This window comes from Mercenaria mercenaria, chromosome 11, assembly GCF_021730395.1.
Source record: "Mercenaria mercenaria strain notata chromosome 11, MADL_Memer_1, whole genome shotgun sequence".
Taxonomy (NCBI): domain Eukaryota; kingdom Metazoa; phylum Mollusca; class Bivalvia; order Venerida; family Veneridae; genus Mercenaria; species Mercenaria mercenaria.
This window is the reverse complement of record NC_069371.1, coordinates 41,547,242-41,570,983: the sequence shown is the minus strand read 5'-3', so window position 1 is coordinate 41,570,983 and position 23,742 is coordinate 41,547,242. Positions and strand designations below refer to the sequence as shown.

General features: G+C 34.8%; 3 protein-coding genes across 12 annotated transcripts in view; 2 read left to right on the top strand and 1 right to left on the bottom strand.

Moving 5' to 3' along the window:
• Positions 1 to 23,742, bottom strand: part of LOC123532844 (tubulin monoglutamylase TTLL4-like) — an 82,112-nt gene that overhangs the window by 8,048 nt on the left and 50,322 nt on the right. For 4 of the 10 annotated variants that reach the window (XM_045314428.2, XM_045314427.2, XM_045314429.2 and 1 more), the window contains exons 18-20: positions 9,775 to 9,848; positions 7,137 to 7,234; positions 5,806 to 5,874 (exon numbers count right to left, since the gene is read on the bottom strand). In XM_045314428.2, coding sequence (XP_045170363.2) covers positions 5,806 to 5,874; positions 7,137 to 7,234; positions 9,775 to 9,848 — 241 coding nt within the window. Of the gene's footprint in view, positions 1 to 1,379; positions 1,417 to 2,577; positions 2,639 to 5,805; positions 5,875 to 6,458; positions 6,521 to 7,136; positions 7,235 to 9,774; positions 9,849 to 23,742 lie in introns of all 10 variants that reach the window. The other 6 variants (XM_045314430.2, XM_045314433.2, XM_045314436.2 and 3 more) reach the window with 4 other exon arrangements.
• LOC123532846 (uncharacterized) lies at positions 10,466 to 15,513 on the top strand. The gene has a single exon (XM_053517249.1). It carries the CDS (start codon positions 11,020 to 11,022, stop codon positions 12,583 to 12,585), a length of 1,566 nt encoding a protein of 521 aa, XP_053373224.1. The 5' UTR covers positions 10,466 to 11,019; the 3' UTR covers positions 12,586 to 15,513.
• LOC123532847 (uncharacterized) lies at positions 20,287 to 22,870 on the top strand. Its single transcript, XM_045314438.2, has 2 exons — positions 20,287 to 20,430; positions 20,602 to 22,870. The coding sequence occupies exon 2, from the start codon at positions 21,144 to 21,146 to the stop codon at positions 22,707 to 22,709; it is 1,566 nt and encodes a 521-aa protein (XP_045170373.2). The 5' UTR covers positions 20,287 to 20,430; positions 20,602 to 21,143; the 3' UTR covers positions 22,710 to 22,870.

Genomic DNA, 23,742 nt, shown 5'->3' with positions numbered 1-23,742 from the left:
CATAACTCTGGTGTTACTTGGGCAATCTGACTGAAACTTGACAGGCCGCAAGAACTCATAGTGGTGAACATGTATATGAATAAATATTCCCAACCATTTCCTAAATATGGCTCCGGACGGACGGACGGACGGACGGATGGACGGACGGAGGGACGGATGGACGGACGGAGGGACGGACGTTCTAACTAAACGGTCTTTATGTGACTCCCCCATTGTTCTCTCTATTGTTCTAACAGTCACATAAAAAGAAAAATAGTCACATAAACAGAACGGAATGAATGACATCAAAGAGAAAGTACCGTTATGCAGTCACTTAACCATCATTTCGCGGGCGCGGACGGACAGAAAGACGTGCGGAAGGACGGACGGACAACGCCAAAACTATATCCCTCCGACTTTCGTCGGGGGATAACAAGAGCTGTCAGTGGACAGCGTGCTCGACTATTCTCAGTGCTTGATAGTATAATAATTATAAGCTATGAGTAAAACTTTAACATTACAATAAGCATATTCTAAGTCGAAAAGGGGCCATAATTCAGTCAAAATGCTTGATAGAGTTGCCTCCTCCTTTTCACAGACTGGGGTCATAATGGTAAACAAGTAAGCAAAATATCAAAGCAATATCTCAATGGACTTTGAAAATATTTGGGGTGGTACGCAAACTTTAACATTTGTGTGACGCTTAGCTGATGCAGGGGCGAGTAGGATAGTTCCACTATTATAATAGCCGAGCTAAAAATGGGATTAATACAACCAGTTGCCACTTTGATACAGGACAAGTATCATACTGTAATCATGACCTTTGACCTTTAAGTGTGACCTTGACCTTGGATCTAGTGACCTGGGTTGTACATCATGCAAATTGCCTAGGTGGACAGATGGACCAACAAACGTGTGATTCCAATAAACCCCTGCGTACTTTGGGTCTAGGGGTATAACAATGATAGAAAGCAGGACTAAAAGTAATAAATACATATTTGAAACTACATATTTATAGAATTTGACAGTGAATATTAGAAAATAAATAAATAGGGTAACACTGACATAGGCATCACATCTAAAAAGGCATCAACATCTACTCAAATAATTATACAATAAACTAGAGCTATCACTGAATATAATAAACACCCGTAGATATAACTTTGATATAGTAAATTCAGCACTTTGTCAAGATGAATCAAAGAAATAATGTGAATTTTATACCAGATATAAAAAAAGTTGTGTTTAGAATAAAGAAATAGATGGGAGATAATAATCTTTTTGTATTACAGTGATACAGAAATAGATTTACACAATTACGATACATGTGACACAGATACATATGAAATGTGTAAGCATTTCTATTTTGATATAATCTCAATATTTAAGCAGTATTTTACCTGTCGCTTAACGTAACATTAATTGGTGTCTCCCTCACTATAAAGTGAAATAAATACAATTACTCAGTATTAAATACCAATTTTGATTCTTCAAATGTTTCCGATTCTTTAAATCAGTCTAAAAGAAAATCATCCTTGTTTTATCTTATTTTTGTGCTATTTTTTTCAAAAAGAAGTGTGTGAATTGCCATGAGGCTAAGCATAACCATCATTACTCAGATTACACTCTCAGGTTTATGCATGACAGAAAAATATTGACATGAAACCCAAGCCCAACAGTCCAAATCACTTTGCACTTAATAACAAATACAAATGCGCTCTGCTTTGATTTACAGTCCATAAAATAAACAAACATGTTTGTAAACATGGACAGATCCAAACGGAAGGGGGAGAAGCATTTGATAGAAATATTTCAATGGCAAAATACAATGCATATCAAAGTCCTGACCAACCTATAAACCAGGTCAGTCTATCATATAAGTACAACAACACGGTTGACCCATTTAAATGAGCTGTAGAATACTTCACTCTTTAAGTAAAATTTCACAACGGCATGTAAATATGTTTCGCGTTTATGTTTATATTAAAATTTCATTTACTTTTTTGTATTTCCTTACACTGCAGGAGCCCAAAATCCTAATTATCAATTACCAAGCCATTTGCTTAATACTCAACAGAAAGAAAACCTGATGTATTTACATGAATACAGAAATAAATTGTGAGATACAGTTCTCCAAAACCATGAAAAACTCATGCAAAATATTGTCATGCTTTATACAGACAGAGTATCATGCTTACAAAGTCTGGTTATGCTTTCAGCAAGATCACTGCTAAAACAGGATGAATTTTTTTTTTCAAAAAGTTTGACGTTTTTCTCAATCAGGATCTACGCAATAGTTCGCTCAAAAAGGTTAAAGCACAATAGCTGTATTTTGATTCCTATTCCTTGTTTATAATGAAACTTAAAATGTTCAATTCATCATGTTTACCATTCATGATAGGGCAAAATTTTTGTTTACTATTCATGATAGGGCAAAATTTATGTTTACCATTCATGATAGGGCAAAATTTATGTTTATCATTCATGATAGGGCAAAGTTCATAATAGGAAGTAATTTAGCCAAAGGTTTGTCATGTATATGCAAAATTCATCCTCTTTTATGGTAACCGATCTAACATGATGCTGAGATACACCTACATGAGTACTGAGTCTACTGTAATGTTTGATCATGAACACTGGAAAGGTCCATCACATCTGCCTTTAAAAGTAAAATGGACCATGTCAAGCAAATGACTGCTTCTGTTGTTGTTGTTTTGTTTTGGTTTTTTTTTTGTTGCTGTTGCTGTTGTTTTTTCAAACATTTGTTTTACATGCCAACTGCATTTTATAATTTCTTAATTTCCTGTGCAGGAAATTTCACAATTTTGTCCAAAATGGTAATTTCATTGGTATAACGAATTCTTTGATTTCAACTTCTGAAAACATAATCAACTGGAATTTTTTTATTTTTTTTTTGTGCATGGGAATTAATTTCATAATTATAACCCACCCACATAAAGAAAGATACCAAAAATCCATGGAAATTAGTCCCAAATGAATGTTATTGATTCCACTGTACGTGGGAGATCTGGCTTCAAAACTCACACCATCCTATTTCTAGAAGATCTACACAAAACTTTAATTCAAAGTTTAAACCATTCTATTTCTAGAAGATCTATATAGTGGTTAGCAAGTGTTCTCAGCAGCAATGTAAGATATTGACATGTTTTGTTTTACCCTTGACAGAAGCATGATTCTTCGTCTATACAATATCATTTGCGTGTTTCTACTACTCTTTCTAGACCCTGATGGCGTAAGACACGAGTTCTGCCTTTGTAACAACACAGTGTTAAACGATTTCTCTCGTTTTAATGTTGTGTAACAAAATCTTTCTTTGGGCAATGGGGAGGCTACATGTATTTCTCTGTAAATTGAATAAATTTGTATTAAAAATTGGGTGGGAGTGCATTTTTTCTTTTTCTTTTTTGTATAAATAAACATCATAAATTACACTAACCACAGGCTATCCTGCCACTTCTCAGCCTTACATTTGGAGGTAAATACTAACCGCCCCTTTAGGCTAAAAATCAACAAAACAAACCAAACACAAATACACTATATAGAGTAGGAGAAAACTATAATGGAAAAAAACCTGCACAAAAAATGAAGTGACGATAATTTTGTTACATTATTGCAATATAACGCTAACTCTTGAAATGACGTAAACAACTGAACACAAACCAAAACAATGATGCATTTAGTGTACTATATACGACAGTATATCACATGACTTAAATCACAGTTTCACATGCAGTACTTTTAACAACAACCCTACCTCATGTTATCAAGAAAAGATCAAAACTTTTCTGACGACTAAAGAAATAGTAAAAACAAATTAAATAAGTAAGCACAAATGACCCGCACCATGAGAAAACCAACATAGTGCGTTTGCGACCAGCATTGATCCAGACCAGCCTGCCCATCCGGGCAGTCTGGTCAGGATCCATGCTGTTTGCTAATGGTTTGTCTAATTGCAATAGGCTTTGAAAGCAAACAGCATGGATCCTGACCAGACTGCAAAGATGCGCAGGCTGGTCTGGATCCAATGCTGGTCGCAAAGCCACTATGTTGGTCTTCTCATGGCGCAGCTCAAATATCTATTAAAGTATTATATCATATCATTTAACTTTACAATATTCTGCAACCTTTTCAGTTTGCTGGCTTTATCATGATTGTGTCACCTCTGTCTTCAAATTTGAAATAACGTAAATAAAATGCCAATTCCTATCTACCTATATTTTCTTTTGTCTGTTTGGGGTAAGCGTCATTTTTCAGTCATGTATCAGTGTACAGTTAACCTAACCAGTGTTTCTGGATTCTGTTCCAGATCTAACCATCCTGGTCTCCACAAGTAACTGGGAACTTCCCTACATGAATCAAAGGTGGAGGATAAATGATTTAAGACAAAATGTCCTGTATCAAATCGTCACAGAGAACATAATGCCTCACGCGAGTGATCGAACTCAAAAGCCAGTGATCCATAGATCTGTACTCTCTCTACTGGGTTAAGCTGGTAGACTTTATTTTTCTATATAAAGGATTTGTATGTAAAGCATGGTTAAGAAGTATGTCTAAAAACAAGTGTAAAAAAACTTGGTTAATTGCCAAAGCTAATAGTAAAGGAGTAAGACAACATTACACTACTGGTATGTTTGGGAGCTCATTATACTTTTAAGCATCTATAGAAAATCAAAGAAATGTAGGTAGAACGCATGTTTTTTCCCCATTATAACATCTGCAGAATTGTGAGGGATTGGTTGGTGTCCGAGCCTGGTAGGGCGAGTGTACAAAGCTATCCCGAGGGATTCTGAAGATGTTAATGAACATGCGCTTTCACTTTTCTAGCATAAAACATGTAAAAACTGATAAAAGAATACGTTGTCACTCAACATCATTAAATTTCCATGATTTGCGAGGAATGTCTTAGTTGGTTTTTTAAGTTGATTTCATTTCCTTTTGAATTATCCGTTTTGGAGCCAAATGACATTTACACTTTGCCACAGAATGCCTATATATAAAAAGATGTGTTAACAATACGTGAGCACGAGAATCTCTCTGTAAACGCGTTTTCACTCCTGTTAAAATACGCTCGAAAAGTGACAAGAACAGCAGTTTTATGCTAGAATATTGATTTAATGTCCATTAATTTTGTATATTCTCTAATAAATGAATTGAAATCTTGCATTAAGTTGTGAATTTCAAAAAAGGGTCTACATCAAACTTCTTATACATGAAAAAGAGTCTGCTTGTTACCATTTAAGTCATGCATGAAAATCTCTATTTCTCTACTGGGACTATTTTCTTTGTAATTAAAAAACCAATTCCATTACCATAGCAAACAGCTATAGACATAACCAAGAAGAAGCTACATATAGTGATGCCAGTATACTATGATCAAAGTACTAAAAATTTAATATCTGCACCTAGAATGATAGCTTCACATCCAAATGCCCAAACCCTATGACATTGCAAAGCAGTATGACAATTTGAGCCATGCCATGAGAAAACCAACATAGTGGCTTTGCGACCAGCATGGATCCAGACCAGCCTGCGCATCCACGCAGTCTGGTCAGGATCCATGCTGTTCGCTTTCAAAGCCTATTGCAATTACAGAAACCGTTAGCAAACAGCATGGATCCTGACCAGACTACGCAGATGCGCAGGCTGGTCTGGATCCATGCTGGTCGCAAAGCCACTATGTTGGTTTTCTCATGGCACAGCTCATTTAATAACTCGATGATCCATTCAGCATAGGCACTGTTTATATGATAAATGAGGTACAATCAGGTTAAAGCACTACCCAGTCCATAGCTTAAAGTTGCTTACTAGACTCGTTTTGGAATCGCCGGTAGGCTAATCACCACGGAAGTCATACTTTCATACTGCGGTCTGAAACTGTTGCCAAATATAACGAATATTATCTGGGCTATGCTTGGTACAGGGGGACAGTTGCCAACTATTATTTGGGCTTTGCGTGGTACATGTGGGACTAAATTTTTCAATTATGTTATGTTTTACTGTAGCATAATTGTTTTTATTTTTGTTTTGTTTTTTATTTTGGGGCTAAATGCCACAGGGCAACTTTCCAGCTTTCGACAGTGGAGGAAAATCCCGGGAGCTCCTCTTGGCATTATTTCAAGCAAAAGTGGGCATCAGGGTAGAAACATCAACCTTACACTCCTTCACACTGAAGAACTCTTCTCCTGAAATGAGGCTTCAAACCCATGGTTGTCAGGGGCAATTAATTTGAAGTCAGCAGCCTTAATTATTCGGCCAAGGAGGCCCTTCTAGCATTATAAATTGTCATAATCATATATGAATCAAAATACTACATTTTTTGGCCTATCGCTATCATCAGCTGGATCTCTTACCTAATGCTAACATTGATTTAAATATTTTGATCATAAACAAGCATAATAAAATTCAACTGAAATTAATAAACAGTCGTAAAAATTTTTAACAATTTGAGAACCTTTTACCGTTAATTCACTAAAATTTATCTTTTTCCCTTGTGTTTGTCAAGCATAACCTGGAAAATAGTCTGTAAAATCCATAAAAAAAACTGTCTCACATGTATATCTAGAAGACTATTTGTAGTTGATGGAAGAATGGTTAGAATGTAAATTGGGGTTGAAATTAAAAAAAAAAAAAAAAAGAAAAAAAAAAAAGAGCTCTGCCTTAGAACTCACAGCTCTTATTTCTTTCAGTATCCCATTGAATATCAATAGCTAATTTACAATCATTCTCCTATATATATTTTGTTATTTCTACTCAAACAATTAAATGGTTTATATGAACAAAATCCCATGTAAATGATTATGTACATTTTTTTTTGTAAACAGGCCTCGGAATATCAAGATATATTCAAATAATCGTTTAGTAAATGCAACAATTTCTTCTTAATAGATTTTCAACAACTTCCTTTTTTTTCCTGTTTTGGATGTTATTTTTTCCTAATAGATCTTCAACCATTCTTTTTTTTTTAGCTTTTTGGGTATTAAGTATTATGTACTTTAACTTAACCAAACGTGGACACATATTTTTACATGGAAAATTTTCATTTGGAATCCTACGGTATCTAGATGTAAGACATTCATCTTTATACATGTATAACATGAAAATGAGTATCACAGGTAATCATAGATTACCATATTTACCTTGTTTTCAGCAAATCATTTTCTTTGTGTTTCGACACTGGTGCACTAAGAAGACGGTTCTCTCGGTACGTGTGACAAGTTGCACTAGGTGGGTTCCACTGTAAATACAGACAATACAAATTGCAGTTGACTTATTTCATTGCCTTCAAATTTATCATCATTATGAACTTACAGTTTCAGTTTATCTGTTTGTCAAGTTTTAGAGTTTACTAATCTATTTTAGCATTAGAGTTCACAAATATGTTTAATCCTTAAGTTCACATTTCTATTTTATCCTTAGAGTTCAATCATCTACTTTATCCTTTTAGTTCACTTATCTATTTAATCCTTTGAGTTCTCCTAAGAATTCACATTATCTATTCTATCCTTTGAGTTCTCCTAAGAATTCACATTATCTATTCTATCCTTTGAGTTCTCCAAAGAATTCACATTATCTATTCTATCCTTTGAGTTCTCCTAAGAATTCACATTATCTATTCAATCCTTTGAGTTCATTCAAATGTTTTATCCTTAGAGTTCACCTATCTATCCTATCCTTTGACTTCACTTACCAAGTTCATACTTAAGGACGTATGCTAGAATTTGGTGCGAAAATTTTCCCAATAACAGAATTTTTCAGACTTTGGATGTTGAAGGACAATCATCTATGAAACAAAAAAATGCAATAAAAATCATAGGTCACCGGATTCAAAAAAGAGTTATCTACCCTTGAAAACGGCATTTCCCCCAAAAATGATGTTTTCAAGGGCAGATAACTCTTTTTCGAATCCGGTGGCATATGATTTTTATTGCATTATTTTGTTTCTTAGATGATTGTCCTTCAATATCCAAAGGTTAAAGAAATTCTGTTATTGGGAAAATTTTCACCCATCTCATATACAGGGAATTCTAGCATACGCCTTTAAGACTTCACTTACCTTTTTTATACTTAGACTTCACTTATCTTTGCTATCCTTATTCTCTTATCTATTCTATCCTTAGACTTCACTTATCTATTTTATACTTAGACTTCTGTTATCTATTCTATCCTTAGAGTTAGACTTCACTTATCTATCTTAGACTTCACTTATCTATTTTATCCTTAGACTTCACTTATCTATTTTATACTTAGATTTCAGTTATCTATTCTATCCTTAGACTTCACTTATCTATCTTAGACTTCACTTATCTATTTTATACTTAGATTTCAGTTATCTATTCTATCCTTAGTCTTCACTTATCTATCTTAGACTTCACTTAGCTATTTTATCCTTTGACTTCACTTCTGTTTTATACTTAGACTTCAATTATCTATTTTATACTTAGACTTCAATTATCTATTTTACACTTAGACTTCACTTATCTATTTTATCCTTTGACTTCACTTATCTATTCTATCCTTAAAATTCACTTATCTATTTTATCCTTAGACTTCACTGATCTATTTTATACTTAAGACTTCAGTTATCTATTCTGTCCTTAGACTTCACTTAGCTATCTTAGAATTCACTTATCTATTTTATCCTTAGACTTCACTGATCTATTTTATACTTAAGACTTCAGTTATCTATTCTGTCCTTAGACTTCACTTAGCTATCTTAGACTTCACTTATCTATTTTATCCTTTGACTTCAGTTATCTATTCTATCTTTAGACATCACTTATCTATCTTAGACTTGACTTACCTATTCGATCCTTAGACTTCACTTATCTATTTTACACTTAGACTTCACTTACCTATCTTATACTTAAGACTTCACTTATCTACTCTAACCTTAGACTTTTCTATCCTTAGGCTTCACTTATCTATTTTATACTTAGACTTCACCTATCTGTTTTATACTTACTATTAGACTTCACTCTTCTATTTCATACTTAGACTTCACTTATCTATTCTATCCTTAGAGTTCACTCACCTAGTTTATCCTTACAGTTCTCTTATCTATATCATCCATCTTTTTTATCCTTAAAGTTTACTTATCTACATTCCTGTTAGGATACACTCATTTTTTTTATCATGAAAGTTCTCTAATCTATTTTATACCATAGTTCATTCATCTACTTAAGCCAGTTTCTGCGAGTCTGCTAAAAAACAACAGTTTACTTATCTACATTCCTGTTAGGATACACTCATTTTTTTTATCATGAAAGTTCTCTAATCTATTTTATACCATAGTTCATTCATCTACTTAAGCCAGTTTCTGCGAGTCTGCTAAAAAACAACTTGAAAGTGCTTTATTCTTAAGGAAGTTACAATCATAATGCAAAACACTCTTACACAAAAAAATTCAAGTTTATGCATTACCAATACAAGCTATGTGATTTTAATTTATACAAATTCAATTATGATGAAACTATTTCAAAAAACTCAAATGTTAATTTTTTTTGTATCATATTTCCTCATGTTAGCTCCTGCATTAGCTATATCACAAATCTAAATCACTGTTATGGGAAACCACTCTGTAATAGATTGCTCTTAAGTATGTATGGATGATCTGTAGAGAAAAATTTTGTACCAGCACACACGCCTTAAAGTAGGTAACTACATGCATTAAAATAAAGTAGCACTTATCCACTTTCAGCTCTGTGGTGACAATACTATCGGACAAAAATCATAATTCACCATTTACATCCATTATGACTGATCGAGAAAACGTACCTGATGGTTTGGACTATCTGTATTTATCTCAAGGTGAATGCCATCCTCACAGTAGGACTGTAACAACGCTATACCTGCAAAACACAAATAGAACAAAATTTCATTTTTATGATGCTCATCTTAAATTAATGATATTATACCATTTTTTCCCCCTCCCCAAACTTTTGACCCCTAAAATCGAAAGAACAGCAGATAAAGGGGGAAATGCCAATTTTGAAGAGTAAGTAGGTCTATTGTCAATAAGGGGAATTTTTTTTTTAATTCAAAGATTTTCAAGGAAAATACAGGTAGGTTTAACTGGCTGGCCCTCCCATTTGCCAACACCTCTCACCCCCCCCCCCCCCCCCCCCACACTTTGAGATCATTCATATACCAATGTAAATAAAAGCAACAGTATTCATTGATGCAGATATGACTCATCCTATACAGCAGCTACTGCACAAAGCCACTTCTAAAAATAGAACATTGGAACTTCCAAAACAGCTAACTTCTGTAGGCAAGTAAATACCATTTTATTACTTAAATCTACTTCATTCTTTAAAACTAATAACCTAAACTAACAAATCAATATATTAATTATAAGCCATTTTTCTCCTTTTTTTCCTTTACACATAGGTGTCAGTAACAAATGTTCTGAATAGTTAATATTCAGATAAATGTTTCTGCATATTTTATGTTAATTTTTTTCAGGGAAAGACGTCTCAAAAAAACTTATCTGCCCTATCCAGATCAATGAAATTCAGGGCAGACAATGAGAAAGAAAGAGTATGAGGTTTTTGTAAAGATGGATGTATACACAGACTTCAATTACTAAACCTGGATGCAATAATATATATCATCATCATGAGACTAGGCAGTGACAAAAAGTAGCTAGGAATTGACTTATACTTGTATAATTGAAACAACCAAGTTATTGGGCAAATGAAGGATTAAGAACCAGACACCAATCACAGTGAAGAAGATACATGTATTATTCATATAAAAAAGAAGGTTGAGAAAGACAGGAAATACTGTTTATTTAGTATCCTCTTTCAAGATAAACACCGAAGACAGAATTTATGAAAAAAAAATGTTGAGAAATTTTTCTATCTTAACATGAAATACTTGCTTTACATAGTGTTTTCTTTCGTGACAAATTCTCAGGATTTTTATCTGTTTTCTTTATGACCATTAACTTCCACCTTACTACGTAAGACTTAAATCAAACAAAAAAAAACAACAAGGTTTTATAACAAGCTCAGCAAAATGTCATATGCTTCAGGAAGTAAGACACATGTTTATTATAATGTAAGGAACACAAGATATATTTTTAGGTTTCAATATTCTGAAGAGGACTATGCAAATAATCTTTCATTTCTAAATGACTTGACACCGGAGGAGGAAACCAAGATGAACAAATTCCTTCACTTCATTGATGAAACCGAACTAAAGTTCGAAAGACCACCGGAAGAGATTAATGACATTAAAGAGGCTGTTCATGAAGTAGTGGATAGTTTTGCTAAGCATTTAGAAAATACTGATCCGCTATTAGCGGTTTCACATAAGTATGCTGTTGGAAGTATGGCAGAAGGCACAAAAATCAAAGAACCTGATGAATTCGACTTCATACTGGTGCTTAAAGAACTAACTGCAGATAACGTTTCTGTGGAAACTATTACTGGAGAGGATATTTACATAGAATGTGATGATACATGCAATTGGTATCACAGTCCTGCACCAATGCCAATTATACAAAAATGTACAAGTGATGTTGAATACCAACACATTCATCTACCCCTTACAAATCTGGCTAACTCAGATAACACATACAAGAAATTTCCAGGAAAATGGAGAAGACTTGGTTATGTTTGCAGTTGGAAAAATCACTTCCTGCAATGTCTCGAAAGAGATTCAGAAAATATGTTAGGTTTCTTGAACCTTGAAGTGAAGAAAAGCACCGGCACTATCAAAAATAAGAATCAAGACATTAGTAAAGTTCTAATCAATGTTGGCCCTGCAATGAAGTTAACGTTACTATGGGAGTCGAAATCAGGAAATCAGTTAGAGATAGATGTAGACATTGTACTGGCTATAGAAATGAATGGAATAGAAAACGTTATAGCTATGGAAGAAGTACCATGTCAGATGTACCGTAAAATCTTGCTAGAAACTAACCAGTTTTTCTTGGTACCAATACAGGAAGCATACCCTGACGTCTGCTTCAAGGTTACCGTCACAACCACTAAGCAAAAAATTATGACTAATCTCTCAAAGGAACACATTCTCTGTTACAGGATTCTTAAATATCTATTTCAGAGGAAGGGGGATTGCAATTCTGAAAATCTCCTAAGCAGCTACTTCTTAAAAACTTTCCTTCTACGGCACGCAGTCTTGTGTAAATGTCAATACAACCCAGCTCGCTGTTTAACAGACATTTTGAAAATTTTATCCATTGCTCTTAAAATATGCAAACTAAACTATACTTCTAGTGATTATATGACTGCAGAACACCTTTTCATACCAGGATTAGATTTAGATAATGGTCAAAACTATATCCATAATGACATAAGTAAATACCTAACAGTGAATGCTGAACAGCTGCTGGAAGCTGCAAAATCTGAACACAATGATCAAATCAAAGACCTTGAGAGACTGAAAGATGCATGGAAAACAGTAAAAGATGAAATATCAGAAAACTGGACAGGTTCCATCAATGCATGTATAGGCTTTGTTCTATACAGCATAGTTAAAGGTCCTGGAGAACCCACTGACAAAGAAAAAAAGATAGCCAGACTGTCAGAGAGTTTGTCCCTTCTGGGAGTACATCTATGAATGATATAGCTACAGGTCCTGAACAAGCAATTGCAACACTATATATGATAGCAAAACAGTTTGACCCATTATGCTTTATAAACAAGTAACAACTAATTGAACTATACATGTGTTCCTGTTTCAGTTGCAATACTGACTGCTACAGTAAATATTTACCTAGTGAAAATATGACATGTATAAAAATTTTCAGAAATGAAAAATTGTATTTATAACAATAAAGATAAAAACAAACTATTAAAGCACTGACAGGTATTATTGGAGACATAATTCAGTTATCAGCATGCAGTTTAAGTTCTTACATGTAAAGGATCCCACCTGTATCTTCTTAAAATAAAGTAGTTTAGCAAAGAAGTTACGTATTTATCATAGGTACCCTGAGGCCGGACATATTCTGCTCTGCTGACTACACACCGTGATCAGACCATTCTTTACCTTATGTGAAAAACTTTACATTTATAGTCAAAGAATAACCCATAATCTTCGATTTAAATGCTTCTTTACAATATCCAGAATTTAAAAAATGACAAGGTAGCCCACACGCCATTTTTTCAAGCATTTGAAGTGGATCGAACCAGCTTTGGAAGTGAAAACACATGCGCATGCCGGGAATCTCACACTTTTTACCTATCACCACAGATACTGTAGTTTTCATTGCCAAGCTGAATTCAATCTACTTCCATCTGTTGAAAAAAATGACATGAGAGCTTCCTTGTTTTTTTTTTTAATATCATCCGTAAATTCTGGATATTGTAAAGAAGCATTTAGATTGAAAGTTGTGGGTTATCTGGTGACCATCAACATAAAGAAGTTAAAATAGGAGAAACAAGTGAATGAAGTATTGCCATGCAATACAAAGTCCCCAACTGGAAGGCACTATATTTTCTCTACTGCAGTATAACATAATGAACTGATATGATATCTGTCAATAATGTATCAATAATATTGTACTATATATATGTTATAAAAAAACACTTGGATTAAAATTTGTATATAGCTTTTTTTTGAGCCAATTATTAAAAAGGTATCATATTATTTATAGTCAAAAGAAAACAAGAGTGCCAGAATGTCACAATATACGCCCGTCACAGCAAATTTCTTTACATTAGCACCTGTATTTGCAAATGGAATTTTAATTTTGTGGTTGTTTACTATGTTTTATTTTGTTAATTATTGTAATTCTTTTGTTTTTCTAAGTCCACCAAAAAATCCTTACCAGGTAGAGATACCTTAAAATACACCTAAAATTTGAAAGTAACATCTATGTTGTACCACAGAAAAGTGGTCTTGGTTTTTCCCTACGATCAATTATAAAAAAAATTACAATGTAAGTTATTTATAATAACAACTAAGGGAAGTTAATCTTTAAAAAAAAAAAAAAAAAAAAAAAAATTGTAAGTCCACATAAAAATACTTACCAGGTAGTGATAGGTCAAAATACACCTCAGAATTGGATGTAACATGCATGTTGTACTACAGAAAAGTGGTCTCGATTTTTTCCCTACGACTAGTAATGAAAAAGTTACAATATAAGCTATTTATAGTAACAACAAAGGGAAGTAATTCTAAAGAAGGGACCTGCGCATGACACTCCACCTCATGATGGTGTACAATTGTGCCAAGTTACATCAAAATCCCTCCATGCATAAAGAAGAAATGCTCCGGACAAAGTCATTCTTGTATCTGACCTTTAGCCTCTATGACCTTGACCTTAGACCTAGGAACTGGTTCTTGCGCATGACACTTTGACTCATGGTGGTGAACATTTGTGCCAAGATATATCAAAATCCCTCCATGCATGAAGAAGATATGCTCCGGACAAAGTTTTCATTCTTGTATCCTTTGACCTCTAAGTGTAACCTTGACCTTAGACCTAGGGACTTGGTTTTTGCGCAAGACACTCCGTCTCATGATGGTTAACAATTGTGCCAAGTTACATCAAAATCCCTCCATGCATAAAGAAGAAATGCTCCAGACAAAGTCATTCTTGAATTTGGCATTTGACCTCTAAGTGTGACCTTGACCTTAGACCTACGGACCTGGTTCTTGCAAACAACAATCCGCCTCATGGTAGTGAACATTTATGCCAAGTTACATCGAAATCCCTCCATGCATGAAGAAGAAGTGTTCCAGACAAAGTTAATCTTGTATCTGACCTTTGGCCTCTATGTGTGACCTTGATCTTCGACCTAGGGACCAGGTTCTTGCGCACGACACTCAATCTTACATGTCTTATAGTGGTGAACATTTGTGCCAAGAAATATTCAAATCCTGTTTTGCATGACAAAGTTATACACCGGACAGGAAAAATGTCCCACTGACCTTTGATCTCCAAGACTTAGTGTGACCTTGACCTTTAAGCTAGGTTTCTGGGTGTTGCGCACAACACACTGTCTCATCATGGGGAACATTTATGCCAGGTAATATTAAAATCCCTTGATGGATGACAGAGTTCTGGACCGGACAGGAAAAAAAACCCTATTGACCTTTGACCTCCTATTGTGACCTGGACCTTATAGCCAGGGTTTTGCACATGACACGTCATCTCATCATGGGGAACATTTGTGCCAAGTAATATTAAAATATCTTCATGGATGGCAGAGTCATGGACCGGACACGAAATAGACCCTGTTCATGCCATGTTAACATTTGAAAGCCAAGTGTGACCTTGACCTCTGAGCTAGGGGTCTGAAAGTTGTGCATGACACATCATCTTATTATGAGTTACATTTGTGCCAGGTAATATTAAAATCCCTTCATGGATGGCAGAGTTATGGACCAGTCAGGAAAAAGACCCTGTTGACCTTTGACCTCCAATAGTGACCTTGACCTTTAAGCTAGGGGTCCGGGTTGTGCGCACGACACATTGTCTCATCATGGGGAACATTTGTGCCAAGTAATATTAAAATCCCTTCATGGATGACAGAGTTATGGACCAAACATGAAATTGTTGACGGATGGAAGGACGGAAAGACGGACGGAATAACAGAATGACGAAGGACGGAAAAGCGCATTCCTATAGTCCCCGAAACTGGTTTTCAACCAGTTGGGGACTAATAACCATCTAATCATGGTGGGTAGTCAATACAGCAGTTTAATGTCCAACCTAAGGGTACCAGTGGAATTTATTTATGTACCTAGTCCATTAGTGTAAGGTATCTGTCAAAATTTCAATGTCAATTTAAATCAGTACCTATGGAATTTCTTTCATTTTGTGCGTAACACCAATGACTGGTCCATTTTTTTATGACTGGTGAATTAAAAATATTTAACCAGCATATTAATAAACAAGAATAGCAATTCTATCCACACAATAGATACAGTACAGCAGCAGAATAAGCTTTCTGTGGGGTATTCTTACTTCAGAACTTGGCAATGAAATTTTCCTTGAAAATTATGTCATATTAAACTACGTGCAAAACTATTTTATCCTGTTCTTTACTTATATCAAGTTACAACAGTTTTGTGCTCGGCCCCAATTACAATTTTTTATCCATGACTTGCGCTGCTCAAAATGAAGAGGCACATCCCCACCTTCTATTTTAAATATACAAAGCAAATTTTTCAACGAAAAGCAAACCAAAAGTATATGAGCCGTGCCATGAGAAAACCAACGTAGCGCAGGCTGGTCTGGATCCATGCTGGTCACAAACCAACTATGTTGGTTTTCTCATGGCACTGCTCAATTATACAGGTTAGCCAACGCAATTCTGTGCTCATTTTTGGTAACAATCAATCATGATCAACAACAATAAACGTATAACATCAACTTCTTAGATCGCTTGCATTGTCTACAATAGTAGTTGGATTCTTTCGATAGTTGAAAGACATACTCTTAACACAAAAAGACAAAATAATAAGTTTCTGCTAATCATTTTCCAATAATTATATGAGTTTCAGGCTACAGATAAACAAATTATGAAATCAGTACTTTTCATGGCAGACTTAAATTTTTGTGGATTTCTTTGTTACACCAATCCATAACGAGAGCACTGCCTTGCAGGTGCAGACACACATCTGATCTGAACAGAGTCAGCTATTGATGGTAATTAAGTGATGCAAGTTTAAAGCAATAGCTTTGACAGTTTAGGAGAAAAGCTGACCTACACATAAAACTTAACCAGGCAACACAAACGCTGACGCTGACCGAGTGATGACAATAACTCATCTTTTTTTTCTCAGAAAATCAGATGAGCTAACAAGAGCTGTCAGTGGACAGCGCGCTCGACTCCGTGCTTGATAGTACAAAAAATGTATAATATAAGCAATGAGTAAAACTTTAACATTACAACAAGCATATTCTAAGTTGAAAAAGGATCATAATTCAGTCAAAATGCTTGATAGAGTTGCCTCCTCCTTTTTACAGACTGGGGTCATGATGGTAAACAAGTAAAATACGAAAGCAATATCTCAATGGACTTGAAAATATTTGGGGTGATATGCAAACTTTAACATTTATTCTAAGTCGAAAAGGGGCCATAATTCAGTCAAAATGCTTGATAGAGTTGCCTCCTCCTTTTTTCAGACTGGGGTCATGATGGCAAACTGAAAGCAATATCTCAATGGACTTTGAAAATATTTGGGGTGGTACGCAAACTTTAACATTTATTCTAAGTCGAAAAGGGGCCATAATTCAGTCAAAATGCTTGATAGAGTTGCCTCCTCCTTTTTACAGACTGGGGTCATGATGGTAAACAAGTATGCAAAATATGAAAGCAATATCTCAATGGACTTTGAAAATATTTGGGGTGGTACGCAAACTTTAACATTTATTCTAAGTCGAAAAGGGACTATAATTCAGTCAAAATGCTTGATAGAGTTGCCTCCTCCTTTTTTCAGACTGGGGTCATGATGGCAAACAAGTATGCAAAATATGAAAGCAATATCTCAATGAACTCTGAAAATATTTGGGATGGTACGCAAACTTTAACATTTGTGTGACGCTCACGCCTATGCCGGGGCGAGTAGGATACTCCCCTATTCTCGAATAGTCAAGCTAAAAATTACATCCCAATCATGATCCCAAGGAACAAACAAAATGTTCATTAATTTCAGCTTAAAAACCTTTAAATCCAAGAATTCATATCATCAAACAAGAGGGCAAAGATGGCCCTAGGTCGCTCACCTGAAAAACACACCATAAAACAACATATTAAACAGTGTAAACATGTTTGACCTAGTGATTTCATGGAAAAATATATTCTGACCAATTATCATTAAAATTGGAGCAAAAATATTGAGTATAAATAAGTATTTTCTTTGATTTGATCTAGTGACCTAGTTTTTGACTCGAGATGACCCATATTCGAACTTGACCTAGATTTCATCAAGGCTATCATTCTGACCAAATTATATGAAGATCAGTTGAAAAATACAGCCTCCATCACATACACAAGGTTTTTCACTGATTTGACCTAGTGACCTATTTTTGACCCGAGATGACCCATTTTCAAACTTGGCCTAGATTTCATCAAGGCAATCATTCTGACCAATATTCATGAAGATCAATTGAAAAATACAGCCTCTATCACATACACAAGGTTTTTCTTTGATTTGACCTAGTGACCTAGTTTTTAACCCGAGATGACCCATTTTCAAACTCGGCATAGATTTCATCAAGGCAATCATTCTGACCAACATTCATGAAGATCAATGGAAAAATACAGCCTCTATCGCATACACAAGGTTTTTCCTTGATTTGACCTAGTGACCTAGTTTTTGACCCGAGATAACCCATTTTCAAACTCGGTCTAGATTTCATCAAGGCAATCATTCTGACCAATATTCATGAAGATCAATTGAAAAGTACAGCCTCTATCGCATACACAAGGTTTTTCTTTGATTTGACCTAGTGACCTAGTTTTTGATCCGAGATGACCCATTTTCGAACTCGGCCTAGATTTCATCAAGGCAATCATTCTGACCAATATTCATGAAGATCAATGGAAAAATACAGCCTCTATCGCATACACAAGGTTTTTCTTTGATTTGACCTAGTGACCTAGTTTTTGACCCCAGATGACCCATTTTCGAACTAGGCCTAGATTTCATCAAGGTTATCATTCTGACCAATATTCATGAAGATCAATTGAAAAATACAGTCTCTATCGCATACACAAGCTAAATGTTGACAGACAGACGACAGACGACGGACATCGAGCGATTAGAAAAACAGCTGTTTGGGCTCAACCCCATAATTTCATGCCCACAAAATGAACTGATTTGAACTGATTTCACAGTACAATTTTACAAGCACACTGTTAAATTAAAGTTCCATAAAGCTTTAAATTCTATGTTAAAAACAGATGATGCAGCTGTCCAAATAAATGTTATGCATAATTACCTGCTTAGAAAAGCACTTATTTTAATACTACACAAGCACTTTGTTTGTTTGTTTGAGCCACAAAGGGAGGTAATCAGAACAATGGATCCGATAATAATGTTTACCACATTAATCAATATTCATTATTCAAACCTTTCACAAATATTAGAGAACATTTATCGGAAATAGGATTTAACAAGAAACTGAGATACTTCATATTCATACCAAAAAATGCAGCAGCCACGTTATAAACAACGACATTTTCTGCCTTGTGATAACAGTAACATCCTTAGTTTTGACACACCGGACATTTATTGAAATATTACATGTGCACATGCCCATACAAGCGCAACCTCTGTAGTATCTATGAACTTTCTGCTGCTCGCAATAAATTAATTTTTGATATGGTTTATTCAGGGGAGGTAATTGATCAAATGAGAATAATCATAATATTCTTGGGAGGAAACTGATCAAAAGAAATTAATCATCCTAATTTTGTGGGGACGTAATTTATTAAAGGACTATAATAACCATAAAATTCAGGGGAGATAACTGATCAAAGGAGAATAATCATTGTACTAGTCTTGGTAGGTAATTAATCAAAGGTAACATTCATATATTTAAATATATACACATATATACATACCACAATTCACATACTAAATAAAATTTGGCAACCCTTTTCTGTAACCAGTTTTGTATTCATCAGAACTGGAGTTTGACATTTCAAATTTAGTACAAATACCTGTACGATTTCATTCGGAATTTCAGTATCTGTGGTATCAAATTTCTAAGCATAGCTACCCTCACATAATTTAGTCTTAAAACATTGAAACTTTATCTATAGAACAAAAATTGCTGAACTTCTAGATTCAGTTAATATTAAAAGCAATGCAATTTAACTTTTTAGATATACAGGTGTAAGGGGGGGTCCCCTCTCCCCCAAATTTTCAGAATGTTGGGGGGGCAGCATATGCTTTCCCCCACCCCTCCCCTCAACTTTTGACCCCTAAACAGAAATAACAAAAGATAAAGGAGAAAAGCCAATTTGGAGAGAGCATGTAATTGTACTGATCAGGATCTGATGCAATGTCTATTGTCAAATATCAGGAAGCATAGGTCTAGTAGTTAAGGTGTCGGCTGCTCAACCCAGGGATCGTGGTTTTAAATAATCTTGAAGCTTCCATCACAACTGAGCTAAAATAAATTAGTATAAACTAATATGGGGGAAGAAGGTTTTTTTTTTGGGGGGGGGGGGTTTGGTGGTGGAGAGGGGGGGTGTTATTGTACTCAATTTTTTTGTTATTCAAAAATGTTCAAGGAAAATATAGGCAGGTTAAGCTGGCCGGCCCTCACATTTCTCCACACCCCTAAGCCTCCCATTTACACCAATGTAAATACAAAGCAACAGTATACATTTACACATTTCAATCTAACTGCATGACTTATCCTATACAACAGCTACTGCACAAGGTCACTTTCTAAAAATAGAAAATTGGAACTTCCAAAACAGCTAACTTCTCTAGGTAAGTAAATACCATTTAATTAATCAAATTTACTTTATACTTTAAAACTAATAAGCTAAACTGATAAATCAGTATATTAATTGTAAGGCTGTTAGGTATCAATAATGAATTTTGTAACTAATATATAATGAACAGATAAATGTTTCTGCATATTTATGTTAATTTTTTCAGTATGAGAAAGGAAAAGAAGACCATCTCAAAAAAACTTATCTGCATGCTCTATCCGGATCAATGAAATTCAGAGCAGACAAAAGAAGAAGAGATAATAAAAACGAAAGAAGAAGAGATACTATCAGCTTAAATATGCATAGTAATTAATGACTGGTTTCATTTTGTAGTTTAGGGGTATCAGGTTTTTTGGATGATGGATGTATAAACTAACTCCAATTACTAAACACGGATGCAATTAGATATCACGAGACTGTTTTCTAGACAGTGACAAAAACTAGCAAGGTATCTATTTCATACAGGAATGTGGGTATAATGTAAACAACCAAATCACTGCAAATGAAGGACCAATTTTTATTACAGAAAAGATAGGATTTATGGGGAAAAAGTTAAGAAATTAATTATTTCTCCTGATCTAAACAGGAAAAACTTTGTTTATATAGTGTTCTCTATCATGACAAATTCTCAGGATTTGTTTCTGTTTTTATGGAATTATCTCTTCTAATGCTACAGAAACAGAGTCCACTAACTTCAACTTACTTTGTATGACTTTAAGAAAACAAAAAAACAAAAACAAAAAACAAAAACAAAAAAAAACCTTTTATAGTAAGCCCAACAAAATGTCATACGCGTCTTGGACAGAAGACGAAGAACCTAGTGTATATAACAATGCAGAGTACTTCGGATATGCTTTTAATTTTAAATATTCAAAACATTATTATTCAAGTCACCTTCCATTCCTGAATGACTTGACACCGGCGGAGGAAACCAAGATGAACAAATTCCTTCACTTCATTGATGAAACCGAACTAAAGTTCAAAAAACCACCAGAAGAGATTAATGACATTAAAGAGGCTGTTCATGAAATGGTGGATAGTTTTGCTAAACATTTAGAAAACACTGATCCGCTATTAGCGGTTTCACATAAGTATGCTGTTGGAAGTATGGCAGAAGGCACAAAAATCAGAGAACCTGATGAATTTGACTTCATACTGGTGCTTAAAGAACTAACTGCGGATAATGTTTCTGTGGAAACTATTACTAAAGAGGATATTTACATAAAATGTGATGACACAGAATTTGACTGCTTTAATGATCACTTTCATAAACCAATGCCAGTTATACAAAAATGTACAGGTGATGTTGATTACCAACATGTTCATCTGCCCTTTACAAATCTGGCTAACTTGGATAGCAAAAACAAGAAATTTCCAGGAAAATGGAAAAAACTTGGTTATGTTTGCAACTGGAAAAATCATTTCTTGAAGTGTCTAAACAAAGATTCAGAAGGTATGTTAGGTTTCTTGAACCTTAATGTGAATAAAAGCACCGGCACTATCAAAAATAAGAATCTAGACATTAGTGAAGTTCTAATCAATGCTGGACCGGCAATAAAGTTAATGTTACTATGGGAGTCAAAATCAGGAAATCAGTTAGAGATATCTGTAGACATTGTACTGGCCATAGAAATGAATGGAATAGAAAACGTTTTAGCTATGGAAGAAGTACAATGTCAGATGTACTGCAAAATCTTGCTGGAAACTAACCAGTACTTCTTGATACCAATACATACAGCACACACCGATGTCTGCTTCAAGGTTACTGTCACAACCACTGAGCTAAACATTATGACTCATCTCTCAAAGGAACACATTCTCTGTTACAGAATTCTTAAATATCTATTTCAGGGGAAATGGACGTCTGCAAATCTTATTTGCAGCTACTTCTTAAAAACTTTCCTTCTACGTCACACAGAATTGTGTAAATGTCAATACAACCCTGCTCGCTGTTTAACAGACATTTTGAAAGTTTTATCCATTGCTCTCGAAACATGCACAAGGCAACCTCACATGTTTAGTGAATATATGACTGTAGAACATCTTTTCATACCAAGACTAGAGATCGATTCTGGTCCGCCAAATATCCGTAGAAGCATAAGTAAATACCTAACAGTGAATGCTGAACAGCTGCTGGAAGCTGCAAAATCTGAACATAATGATCAAATCAAAGACCTGGAAAGACTGAAAGATGCATGGAAAACAGTAAGAGATGAATCGAGTGTGGTATACAAATTTTCCGGTTCTCAAATTACATTTAATTTTGAACTATAAATAATTTCTTGCTTCAGTTGAAATCTTGAACGCTGAGTCAATATTTACCTAGTTAAAATTTGGTATGTATAGTTTTCAGAGATGAAAGAAATTGTATTTATAACAATAAAGATACAAGAGGACCATGATGGTCCTGAATCGCTCACCTGTCCCCACATGAACTGAGTATGACATCATTTTTTCTATTATTTGACATAGTGACCTAGTTTTTGAGCTCATGTGACCTAGTTCTGAACTTGACCTAGATATCATCAAGACAAAAACTCTGACCAATTTTCATGAAGATCCATTGAAAAATATGGCCTCTAGAGAGGTCAAAAGGTTTTTCTATGTTTAGACCTAGTAACCTAGTTTTTGACCGCAGTTGACCCGGTTTCAAACTTGACCTAGATATCATCAAGATGAACATTCAGACCAACTTTCATACAGATCCCATGAAAAATATGGCCTCTAGAGTGGTCAGAAGGTTTTTCTACTATTCGACCTACTGACCTAGTTTTTGACCGCATGTGACCCAGTTTCAAACTTGACCTAGATATTATCAAGATGAACATTCTGACCAATTTTCATGCAGATCCCGTGAAAAATATGACCTCTAGAGAGGTCACAAGGTTTTTCTATTATTTACCTACTGACCTAGTTTTGGACCGGACGTGACCCAGTTTCGAACTTTACCTAGATATCATCAAGATGACCATTCTGATCAATTTTCATGCAGATCCCATGAAAAATATGACCTCTAGAGAGGTCACAAGGATTTTCTATTATTTGACCTACTACTGACCTAGTTTTTGACCGCAGTTGACCCAGTTTCGAATTTGATCTAGATATCATCAAGATGAACATTCTCATCAATTTTCATGCAGATCCCATGAAAAATATGGCCTCTACAGAGGTCACAAGGTTTTTCTATTATTTGACCTACTGACCTAGTTTTGGACCGGACGTGACCCAGTTTCAAATTTGATCTAGATCTCATCAAGGTGAACATTCTCACCAATTTTCATGAAGATCCATTGAAAAATATGGCCTC

Bases quoted from the DNA above. Each gene is read 5' to 3' on its own strand.
- LOC123532846 (XM_053517249.1), top strand. From the start codon at position 11,020: ATGTCATATGCTTCAGGAAGTAAGACACATGTTTATTATAATGTAAGG.
- LOC123532847 (XM_045314438.2), top strand. From the start codon at position 21,144: ATGACTTTAAGAAAACAAAAAAACAAAAACAAAAAACAAAAACAAAAA.